Source organism: Idiotropiscis lumnitzeri, chromosome 2, assembly GCF_059441095.1.
Source record: "Idiotropiscis lumnitzeri isolate Australia: NSW breed Sydney's pygmy pipehorse chromosome 2, RoL_Ilum_1.0, whole genome shotgun sequence".
Classification (NCBI taxonomy): domain Eukaryota; kingdom Metazoa; phylum Chordata; class Actinopteri; order Syngnathiformes; family Syngnathidae; genus Idiotropiscis; species Idiotropiscis lumnitzeri.
Window position 1 is genome coordinate 20,224,940 of NC_142392.1, and position 12,704 is coordinate 20,237,643.

The 12,704-nt window shown below is 45.1% G+C and overlaps 1 protein-coding gene across 1 annotated transcript in view; it reads right to left on the reverse strand.

The window, feature by feature from the left end:
- Positions 1-2,136: 2,136 nt before the first annotated feature.
- LOC148341920 (uncharacterized) overlaps positions 2,137-12,704 on the reverse strand; it is an 83,000-nt gene continuing 72,432 nt past the window's right edge. The window contains exon 3 of the mRNA XM_088287993.1: positions 2,137-2,885. Within this exon, the coding sequence (XP_088144119.1) occupies positions 2,137-2,885 (749 nt within the window). The remainder of the gene's footprint in view (positions 2,886-12,704) is intronic.

The window sequence follows — 12,704 nt, forward strand, 5'->3', positions numbered from 1 at the left end:
AAGACATCTTTCTTCTTGAAAGGTAAGTTCATAGTATACTTTCCATCCTGTAACTTGGCAGATGTTTGGGTCCTTGCTGCCTTCCGGAGAGGCAGCCGAGCAAGGCTGGATTGGTGATGGAAAAGAACTGGTTCGAAAAAGATTTTATTCTCGTCACATGCTGATGTAAAAAAAAGTCTCCCCAAAAACGTGTGCGTGTATGCGCCCCGCGCACGTGCGAGCCCCCTCTCAGACATTCCCTTCTTACAGGGAATGCCCAAGTAGGACATGAATATCTAATTTTCCCTTGTTGCATATGCATTCCCATCACGCTAGTCTTTGGGATTTCCCTCCAAAAGTCCCCCAGAGGGAGAGCAGATGCGTCTCCCCGTTGATACGACCAGTCTACTCGTGACCACCTTAAATTACTCTCATACCCTGGAAGGTCACTGACCTGGCGAGAGAATTGCCCCCACCATAAACAATGCTCAGGCCTATTTTCTCTCAGGGCAGTATCTGGTTACATCGGAACTTCAGAACCAAGACTGGTCACTTCTGTGAGCTCCAGTCCCTTCATAGTTTCACAAAGAGAATTACTTCCCATATCTATATAAGGCCATTTAAAAATACAGTTTTTTTTTTTTATTTCAATGTATATTTTAGATTGCTTATATAATACTACAATATTTATTCAATTATTTTAATATGCAAAATTATATCAATATTAAATTAAACCTTTTTATTTCACTCTTGATTATTTCTTAACTTATTTGTTCATTTGAATATGTATGCAATTTAAATTATTCCATCCATCCAGCCATTTTCTGCCGCTCATCCGGGGTCGGGTTATTGAATTAATTTAATGCATAAGTATTTTTTATATTTCAATATTAGGACTCTTCTCAATTAGTTCAATATTTATAAAATGTTTCTATATTTCTTATTAATTGAATTAAGTCTGTATGTGGTTGCCTATTTTAATATTTCCCTATTTCATTATAAAAATAATCCAATATATAAAAAATATAATACAGCATGAAAAAAAATATTTGGTATACAGTGAAACCCCGCTACTTCGCGGTTCACCTTTCGCGGGTTCAGTGCTTCGCGGGTCTAAAAAATATTCGCGGGCATTGTAGTTTCGCCAAGCGGCACAAGGGGGCGCTGAAGCGGTTAGACGGCCGGCGTGCGCCGAAGAGGAGAGTGGACGAAGAAGAGAGTGGACGAAGCAGAGCAGGTTCCCCCGGACTCGATTGGTGGCGACGTTTCGCGCGGTTCGGACCGTATCAGAGCTCCGGCCGGCGTGCGTGGCAGTTAAACCGTAGATGAGCACCTTCCCCGGGCACGGACGGTGCCAAACGGCCCCTGAGTTTAACCGAATGGGAGCTGCCGAGGAGGGCATGCTCGCGTCACAGTAAGCCGAAGAGGAGCACCTTCCCCGGGCACGGGCGGAGCGCGAGGCTGTCAGTTATGAATGAATAAATAAATAAATGAAGAATGCCACCTTTCATTTCACTGTGATGATCCGTGCCTGTCATGCCGCGTGTGTTTTTGTTTTTTCAGATGTGTGGGCGTTCCTCCAGCGATTGTCTCGCGCCATGCCGTCAGCTGCTGCGAAACGCGCTGATTACACTGACTATATTGTGATTATAATAAATATTGTAACGTTGTATAATAAATCAGGCCAATTTGTCCATCAGCGAACGCTTTTATTATTAAGCCAAAAACGGCTGCTGTTGGCCGCAACCACGCCGATCAGAGAGAGAGAGCAACACAACGACAACAACATAACGTTCACTCCCCTGCTGCCTTCACAGCCTCCACAGAAAAGAGGAAAACACAGAACCCTTGAACCATTTACAAAGTCGCTACACTATCTTTGTATCACCACTTTTTTTCCGTGTCTGCGTTTGGAGAGTCCTGTTCAATCCTCCAGCTCTGCTGGAGGATCATAACATTCACAGGGCACACCGGACGGCGTACCAGCAGGTAAACGTCGAAGTAATTAAATAAATACAAAAAGAAGTAATTGAATAAATACAAAAATAATGGCTGGGGAATAAAAACACAACATCATATTTTATCCAAAATCATATTTACATTTTACCACAAAGAGTCAGTTCCTTGAGTTTTTTGTTTTATACTTTTTTTTAAGCTTCAAGGATCGCTGCAATTCTCACCAGCACAATTGTGTCTCTCAGCACCCTCTTTAGAAAAGAATTTTTTAGCACAAACGCTGCAACTGAATGGCTGGTCTCCACTGTGTGTTCTTGTGTGGCGTCGTAAATGCGACTTTCGAGAGAACCTCTTGGCACAAACTGAGCAGGAAAAAGGTTTTTCTCCACTGTGTATTCTTGTGTGCCTTGTGAAATGAGAATTATTGGAGAAGCTTTTACCACAAACTGAGCAGGAAAAAGGGTTTTCTCCACTGTGTGTTCTTGTGTGACAAGTTAAACTTGACTTTTCAGAGAAGCGTCTACCACACACTGAGCAGGAAAAAGGTTTTTCTCCACTGTGCGTTCTTGTGTGGATTGTTAAACTTGAATTTTGAGAGAAGCTTTTACCACAAACTGAGCAAGTAAAAGGTTTTTCTCCAGTGTGTGTTCTTGCGTGTTCTGTTAAAGTTGCCTTTTGAGAAAAGCATTTTCCACAAACTGAGCAAGAAAAAGGTTTTTCTCCACTGTGCGTTCTTGTGTGGATTGTTAAATAAAACTTTCCAGAGAAGCTTTTGCCACAAACTGAGCAGGAAAAAGGTTTTTCTCCACTGTGTGTTCTTATGTGATATGTTAAAATAGAATTTTGAGAGAAGCTTTTTCCACAAACTGAGCAAGAAAAAGGTTTTTCACCACTGTGTGTTCTTGTGTGCCTTACTAAATGAGACTTTCGAGAGAAGCATTTCCCACAAACTGAACAAGAAAAAGGTTTTTCACCACTGTGTGTTTTTCTGTGTCCTTTTAAAGACCGCTTTGAAGTTAATGAGTCAGTGTGACATGCCCTTTCACCTTTGGCTTGCCCATCATCATCATCATTAGTATCATCATCATCGACATGAGCGTCTGATAATGTGTTCTCATTATGTGCTTGTGATGGCCCCCAGTGGTCTTCATCAACTTCTGTTGTCACGTGATGACTTGAACTGCTGCTTGTAGGCTCTGCCCCTCTGTTGTCCTCATGCTCACCCTTGTTTTCATCTTCACTCTTTATTGGGAAAACGTTCAGTGGTGACTTGTTGATCTCCTCCTCCTCCTTTTTGATATGAGTCAAGTCTGGCTCCTCTTTCACAGAACGGAGATCGTTTTCACTGACGTCTGCAGGACACAAAAAGACAAATTTGGTTTGGTCAAGTCAAACCTTGTGCGTCGACTTTGTCTTATATTGTTTCTACCGTACTACCTTGACTGGTGCCTGCCGCACACGGAACAATGCGTGCGACCCCGATTTGGACCGGAGCATGGGGGCATTTCACAAAATTACGTCCTACGATGTAAGCCTCCCGTTAGCCGCACAACAGTGATAAACGAGCATCTAAAAAGGAAGCACGTTGCGGCTGATGCCCGATTTCATTTCTGACATAGTCACAGACGTTTCTAGAAGCGAGCTGAAGTTAGCACACACAGGCTATTGTGTGCGTCTGATGGAACACCTGTTGTGGGACCCAAACATATTGATGCAGACCACTGGGGGCCATCGCAACATTATGTCATTGATAAAATAGAAATCCTTCAAGTGAAATATGTTTACAAGTATTTCTTTTTGCATTTAGAGATAGAATTAAATAATCCTGGGTTTGTTGGTAGAAAAGGGGGTTGTGACGTTCTCCCTTTTTAAGCCCATAGTAGGCCAAAGATGCAGATGCATTCCTTGCAGCATGCGCTTGTTCACTGATGAGATCCGTGCAACCCTGGATGGATGCATTAAATGTATTTTAAATGTTTGGATGAGGTGAAACTACGCACGTGCACAAAACTGTGCAGAGCCACCCGAGGTTCATTGACTCTCACCCGACCAAGCCAGTACAAAGTTCATAAATAAGACCAATACGTACTTAATTTTTTTTAAAAACGTAATATTTTGTGTTTTATCCACTAAAATTGATTGACCACCATTGATGTTTTCGCCGCAGTGTGCACATTTTTTAGAGTCAGGCAGAATTCCTTCCGTAAGGAATTGCTTGAACAAGATATGTCAGAGTTTTTGCCAAAAACGAGACAAGCCTGCACAAATGAATCACCCAGCCAAGATTGTCTTTGTCACTTGCGAGGAGCAGTCCGCCAAAGAGAAAAGCGTTCCCGCTCTTGTGCGGCGTTTTATTGAAGCACAGCAAAGTAATTTGTATATGCAAACTCATAAAGAATGGAAAAACATGAACACTTTGACTTTATCACACCCGTCCGTCCACACTCTTCCTGTTGTTCGAACGGTTTCAGCTTACAAGACATGTTTGGGTCACACTTCTGTTCAATGCGAGCTAAACGGTTTCCTGTCAAACACGGTTCAAGACGTGCATCTGTTTTTGTGGCTTCCTGCTAAACTGCCAGCATGGACACAACTCTGTTACCACTGAACTCACGTTTTCCTGTTTAAGAGGTCCATGTTTTTGTGACCTTTTATTAACCTGTAAGCATAGTTTTGAAACATGAGGTGTCGGGTTGAAATGCCCTGAGGCCTTTGGGAGAGCTTAATTTGCTGCTGACTGAAATAGCTTAGTGCACCAGATAAAGGTGACTGACACCAGGGAAAAAGCAGGCATTGTTGTTCATTTTTACAGCCGTCCTGCTTCCTTCAGCTCTGTGCACCCTCTCGCTGCTAGCCCCCCCCCCCAATATTAAAAAATAAAACGGCAATAACCTTGACCGATTTCCCCAAACAACTTAATGTTGTGATGCATATTTTTAACGATAGAAAGTCGTTCTTTCCAAAGCAAATGAAAGTAAGACCTGTACAAACCTGCTTTGTGTAGCACAACACGAGGCTGCTTCCAACCTTCGCCCAGCAGTTGAAGATGTTGCTCGTTCTCTTCTTTTATTCCAGAAAGTTCCTCTTTGTACTTGGGTGTCGTTCTATCACACATTTTCAAATGATAATTCCAAAATATCCGCACTTGATCTCTGCTTGGCGATAACTCGTGAGCTTCTCTTTGTTCGACGAGACGAATGAAAGATGGCGTCGTTTTTTTCCTTCTGTTCGTCACGAAAGCGGAAGAACAGGACACACCCCGCTCTGATATGATTGGCTGCTGGCTGTGTGGAGCACTGCCACCAGCTCACCGACAGATGTCACCATTTGCGATGCAAATCATCGTTATCTTCTTCTAAACATTGGAAAAACGTACGATTTGAACCGTATGCACATGAACAAACATTTTCGTTCCCAAATATGAACTTGAGAGATGTATTGAATTTTACTTTTGTTGCTGGTTTTGTTTATACATCTGACACCATGTCGTCGGTTGGATAGTATTTAAAATGTATTTCCCTATTATTAACAGTTGACATGATAAAGTGATACTTTATGTCAACATATTTGCACCTTTGCCTTTTTCCAGGCTTTTTCGACAAGTTGCGATGTGGTTGTAAATTTTAAATTAAAACATGTCACTCTTTTATTACTTAACTGTTATTGTGTTCGAAAATGATTTGGGTATTTATTTAAGTACTTGAATATTTCATTATTCGTTTTAGTATTCATTAAACTACAATAATTCACTATTAATTTCAAGATTCATTGAACTGTTTTAGGAATAATTTAGTATTCAATGTTTAATTGTTACAGAATTTACTTTTTAAATTTTTGTTTCACCATCTTAATCTTATGGAAAATTATTTAACAACCACCAACACAAGGTTTTTAAAGAGAAAGCTAAAGATGTCCTTTATTAGTCCCACAATGGGGAAATTTGCAGTGTTACAGGAGCAAAGGTATAGATCACACAGAGGCGGCGGCGTTATGTAGCCGTTAATGTATGACATTAGCAGCAGACATTCATAAAAAGCATGCAAATATACACTGTATATACGTAAATACACAAATCCCCCTGAATATACACACTTACATCCCACAACATATACAAGTGTAAGGAAACACTCCAAATGTCTGTCAATGGTACGGAGGGGAAATTAATAAAAATGCTGCAATGATAAAAAATACTGCAATGATAGAAAATACTGCAATGATAAAAGTGCTGTAATGGTAAAAGTACTGCAATGATAAGACTACTGCAATGGTAAACAAAATACAGCATTGGTCAATATTTAAGTACAGCATTGGATAAAGCACAGTAGTAGTTTGTATTGCATCCTCGGACTGCACAATTGCACTAATGCCCGCCCATTTGTAGACCTGACCTAGTGTTCTTGTTAAAAAGTCTGACAGCAGCCGGCAGGAAGGAGCGGAACAATCTCTTCACTCTATCACTGAAGGAACTGTGGCGTGCTCCAAGAGTGTCATTGAGTGGGTGGGCTGGGTTGTTCAGCATTGATGCCAGTTTTGCCGTCATCCTCCTGCCCCCCACTGAGTCCACAGAGTCCAGGGAGCAGCCCAGGACAGAGCTGGCCCTCCTCACTAGTTTGTCCAGTCTCTTTTTGTCCCGGTCCGAGATGCCTCCTGCCCAGGAGACCACTCCATAGAAAATGACTGAGGAAACCACCGAGTCATAGAAGTTCCTGAGGAGTGTTCCCCGAACGCCAAAGGACCTCAGCCTCCTGAGTAGGAAGAGTCTGCTCTGACCCTTCCTATGGAGAGCGTCTGTGTTGTCGCTCCAGTCCAGTTTATTGTTCAGATGTACACCCAGGTACTTGTAAGTTGAGACCCTCTCAACGTCTGTTCCCTGGATATTCACTGGTGCAGGTGGAGAGTACCAACGCTTGCAGAAATCCACCACCAGCTCTTTGGATTTCCTAGCGTTGATTTGGAGGCGGTTCTGCTGACACCAGTCCACAAAACCCTGCGTAGCCCCTCTGTACTCCCGATCGTCTCCGTCAGTGATGAGGCCAACAATCGCGGAGTCATCAGAGAACTTCTGCAGGTGACAGGTAGAGGAATTGTATTTGTAGTCCGAGGTGTAGAGGGTGAACAGGAAGGGAGCCAGAACAGTTCCCTGCGGTGCTCCCGTGCTGCAGAGGAGCACGTCAGACACACAGTCCTGTGTCCTCACCACACCGGCAGGAGGGGTTGGTGGGTGCTGCAGCAGTTGAGACCGAGCGGGGGCACGCATCTGATCAAATATATTGAAAAATAGGTTCACCTCATTTGCCCAATGAAGGTTCCCCCCCCTTCTGGGGCTTTGGTTGTCTGTGGCCTGAAATGGTCTTCAGGCTCCTCCAGACATCCATGGCATTATTACTCTGCAGCTTTTCCTCCATCCGCATCCCATAGGACTTTTTCCCCTCTCTGATCCTCCTTCTCAGCTGACGTTTCTCTTCAGCTCTTCCTTGTCGCCTGACACAAAAGCCCTCTTTTTCTCCTTCAGGAGAGGTTTAATGTCTGGTGTGATGCATGGTTTGTTGTTGGAGAAACATCTTACTGTCCTGGTGGGAATGGTGTTCTCCATGCAGAAATTATTATAGTCTGTAAATGTGTCCGTTAGACCATTAATGCCCTCCCAGTGGGCTTCGCTGATTACTTCCCACACAGTTGTGTTGAAACAGTCCTTCAAGGCCTCCTCTGCTTCTCCAGACCATCTCTGAACTGTGCCTGTCACAGCCGGCAGCCAGCGGACCAGAGGTTTGTACACAGGAAGGAGAGCCACCAAGTTGTGATCAGCTTTGCCCAGCGGGGAGAGGGACAGTGATGTGTACGCCTCCTTGGTGTTGGCATAGAAAAGGTCCAATATTTTATTGTCTCTGGTGTGGCAGGTTACATATTGTGTGAATGAAGGCAGAGAGGAGGAAGGAGAAGCCTGATTGAAGTCGCCAGTGAAAAGGAGCAGGGCATTTGGGTGCTTTGTTTGTAGCCTACTCACAGCAGCAGTCAGTACGTCACAGACTGTCTCACTCTTAGCTGATGGAGGTTCGTACACTGCCACCGAGATCACATGACTGAACTCTCGTAGGACGTAATACGGACGCACGCTAACAGCTAGAAGTTCAATGTCCCGACTGCAAATTTGCTCCTTAATAGTGATGTGCCTAGGATTACACCATCTATCATTAATCTCGTTGCACACTTGAGTACAATGACAATAAAGGGATTTCTAATTCTAACAAACACAGCCAGCCCTCCTCCTTTCTTCTTACCGCTTTCCAGTGTCCTGTCCGCAAGTAGAATTTGGAAGCCGTCCAATTCGACGACGGCGTCCGGCGTTAGCTCTGTTAGCCAAGACTTCGTGAACATCAGCAAGCTAGCCTCCCGGAAATTCCACACGTGCCGGGTTAACGCTGTTAGCTTGTCCATTTTATTGGGAACAGATCTAACATTCCCCAAAATAACGGATGGGAGGACGGGGTGCTTTCGTGTCCTCCTTGCCTGGTGTTTAGCCCCCGCATCCCCGTCTCTTCCTCCTCAGCTCCCGGGGGACATCGGGTCTCGCTCCGGCAGCCGGTGCGGGGTTAGCACGGAGTGCTAACAGGTGATCTCTTGTGTACACGATCGATCCGTAGCTCAGAGTTATGTCTCCGGACACGGTCGCGCAAAAAACAGCCCCCAGCAGCAATAAAACCACCACAAATTGGATGTCCGTTGCTGTGATGAGGTGAAATAAATAAATAAATAAACAGGGTAGAGGGAAAAACACACGAAGAAGGCTCAACGGTGAGCCAGTGCTGCTGAAACAGGCAGCCACTTGCGCGGCGCCGAAAATCATCATCATCATTATCATCATTGTCGTCTTCAGGAGCGTGGGACGATGTGTCCTCACTATGTGCTTGTGATGGCCCCCAGTGGTCTTCGTCACCTCCTGTTGTCACGTGATGCTTGGAAGCTCCGCGTGTCTGTTGTCCTCACTCTCACCCTTGTCTTCATCTTCACTCTTTAAAGCCGTGATTCTCAAATCGTGGGTCGCGGTGCGATGCTGAGGCGGGCGCGTGGGACCCTGGGGAACATGCTTTTTTTCCGCCGTAGTCCATCTGAACGATGCATCGTTTTGGGACCGAAAAAGGCGATCTCAGACAACACGAGTTTGAGCTCGTCAAAGCTGTTTGTGCCCCTAGTTCACGCGGTACTGATTAAAAAAAATATATATATATATAGCGTCGGCCTGTCGCTGGTTGTCCTGGAAGTGATTTATTTTGCTGCTACTTAAACGCCCTGCGCTAAGCTTTCTTGCGCCGCAGCAGAACGGACTTTATTTGAACTATATCTAAGTCCGCGCACAGGAGCAGCAACAAGATACGTGATGGCTAATAAACGACTCCACTAACAAGTAGCGTGCTAAACGAGGAGGTGCTAAGCGCGCTAATCGCTAAAATTAATTGTTTCTATGTACGCTCGACGTTTAACAGAAGTCTGACTTGAACTGCGTTTGGGTGGAGAGCCAGCAGCTATGAACAGAAATGTTGTATTGCAACCATTAAGTATCTAAACATAAAATGAAAGGAACACGGAAATGTCTGACGTCATCACGACGAAGTGGTTTGATGTCAAACGTAAAGTAACTGTAATGATAGCAGTTATATCATTAGTCAGTAGTTGGCAGTATTGCCTGATGTGTGTTTAGTTACCAGACGAACTCGTGTGTACACACATAGACGAGAATGCAAATCAATAACTAAAGAGACACAAGCTTGCAGCATCACTGTACCTGCGTGACTTCTTAAGATAGAAGACAAAAATTTACAGTAACCATTAAAAAAAACGTATAGTCACCATAATTTTTTTTTTTTTTTTAAAACGTATCGTAAATGTCATGTAATGGTACTAATTTTGTATTTGCGACGGTGTTGCACCTTTACGGTAACTGAGTGTCACAGTTGTCTCGCAGGGGGTCTCGCGAGATTGTTCATGCAAGTGCGGGCAGTTGTTGCAGTGGTATCGCCATTAAAACGTGTTACTAGACAAGAGCCTCGTTGCCATCATTTACATGGTGTCAGAAGTAAACTCGAAACAATGGCCAAGTTTAATCCCCCGACGGGTTTCCCCTTTGATAAGCCAGGAGAGTGGCCGGACTGGAAGCAGCGATTTGTGAGATTTAGGACCGCCACTAAACTCGACAGAGAAGAGGGTGCGGTGCAGGTGAGCAGCCTGATATACGCCATGGGTAGTGAGTCCGAGGACATCTACAAGTCGTTTACATTCGCCGAAGATGGACACAGAAATGACTTTGACCGAGTACTCTGCAAGTTCGATGACTATTTCGTGCCACGACGGAATGTGATACATGAACACGCATGCTTCCACCAGCGCGCACAACGGCCGGGCGAGAAGGCGGAGACTTTCATTCGTGCGTTGTACGAGCTCTCGGAACATTGTGACTTCGGCGCGACCCGAGAGGAGAACATTCGCGACAGGATCGTCGTGGGAATATTGGACAAGGAGGTTTCACGTAAACTGCAGCTGATGAACGACCTAACACTGGCGCGGACGATTGAGACGGTCAGGCAGTGCGAGGAGGTAACGTCCCAAATTAGCATGCCAGGAGAAGCAGCTGGGATGGTACATGAGGTGACCAATAAATTTAAAAAGCGTACCAAGCAACACTTCAAGCAGAGGGAGAGCTGTTATGGACAATGTGGAAAATGTGGGAAAGCCAAGCATAATAAGGATGAAATATGTCCTGCTAAGAAATCCACATGTAACTCGTGCAACAAAGTGGGACATTGGAGCAGAGTGTGTAGGAATAAAAAAGCGGCGGTGAGTGAAGTCACAGAGCAACCGGAGCAACAGCAACCGTATTTCCTTGGGTCAGTAAGAAAAGCAAATGGGACTTCACAGCAATGGGCCGTGAAGTTGTTGCTGGGATCTACCCCAGCAGAATTTAAAATTGACACAGGGGCAGACGTGAACGTCATCTGCAAACAGACCTACCGCTCGCTCACCCCCAAAACACAACTGCAGCCTGCTGACATTCCACTTGATAGTCCAGGTGGTGAATTGCAGTGCTTAGGTCTGATCCAAAGCACAGTTACCTATAAAGGCAAAACCTACCCTCTCGCAGTTTATGTTATTCGTGGTCGCACGGTGAATAACCTCCTCAGCCGGCCAATGTCTGTGAAAATGAACCTGGTGAGGAGAATAGATAAGTTGGTGACCAACAGAGGCCACATACAAGCATACGGTGAACATGGGACTTTAAAGACTGAACCGGTGCGAATACAATTAAAAGACAATGCTCAACCATATGCTGTACACACAGCGCGACGTGTTCCTCTGCCCATGCTGCAAAAGGTGAAAGAAGAGTTATATAGGATGGAACAAAATGGCATAATAGAGAGGGTTACACAGCCCACTGACTGGTGTGCACCCATGGTGCCAGTCCTGAAGAAAAGCACAGGAAAAGCCCGCATCTGTGTCGACCTCAAAAGGCTGAATGAGGCTGTTAAACGAGAACGATAGAATTTTGCCCACAGCTGATGACATCATAGCAAAATTAAGCGGCGCTACAGTCTTTTATTCCTTGGATGCAGCCAGCGGGTTCTTCCAGAAACCCCTCCATCCAGACTGCTGTAGGCTCACAACATTCATCACTCGTTTTGGCTGCTTCAACTTTAAACGTCTCCCGTTTGGAATGACAAGTACACCAGAGATCTTCCAGAGAAAGATGATGGAGACTCTACAGGGCCTTGAAGGGGTTGAGGTCTTCATGGATGACATCCTGGTGTACGGGGCTACTGAGAAGGAGCATGACGACAACTTGGAGAAGGTGATGCAACGCATCCAGACTGCTGGCCTGAAGCTCAACAAAGATAATTGTTCAATTAAACAGGACCAGCTGCGATTTCTTGGACACCTCATCGACAGGTCTGGCATCCGGCCAGACCCAGAGAAGGTGGAAGCTATACGGCAGTTGTCACCACCAGGTGATTTGAAAGAGCTAAAGAGGATATTGGGAATGGTCAATTACCTAGGAAGGTATATTCCAAACCTCTCAACGGTGGGTCAGCCAATGCATAAGCTTATGAGGGATGATGTGGTCTGGAGGCTCAACAAGCAGCTTTTTGAGAACATTAAGGAATTGCTAATAACTGCACCGGTGCTTGCCTACTACAATGTGGGGATGCCAACTGCTGTGTCGGCTGATGCGAGCAGTTATGGACTGGGTGGTGTGTTACTGCAACTCCATGGAGATCACTGGAAACCTGTAGCTTATTGCTCCCGAAGGCTAAGCGATGCAGAATCTCGCTACGCACAGATAGAAAAGGAAGCATTGGCTGGTGTCTGGGCGTGCGAGAAGTTCGACAGATACCTTAACGGACTGGAACAGTTCAAGTTGGTAACTGATCACAAACCACTTGTACCTCTCATCAACAATCGAAGTTTGGACAATGTACCCTTACGTTGCCAGCGTCTTCTCATGAGACTAATGAGATTCAACCCTATCGCAGAATATGCTCCTGGGAAAACCCTGATTGTTGCGGACGCGCTGTCACGCAGCCCGCTACCTAACGCAAACACTGTAAACGAAACGCATAGCGATGTGGCCTGTTATGTGGCTAGTGTGGTGGAAGGGATCCCTGCATCTACAGGCAAGTTGGATGAAATTAGGGTAGCGACAGCCGCTGACCCCGAACTTCAATGTGTTACAGGACTAATAGAGAGAGGATGGCCTGAGCACATCAGTAAAGTGCCAGTAG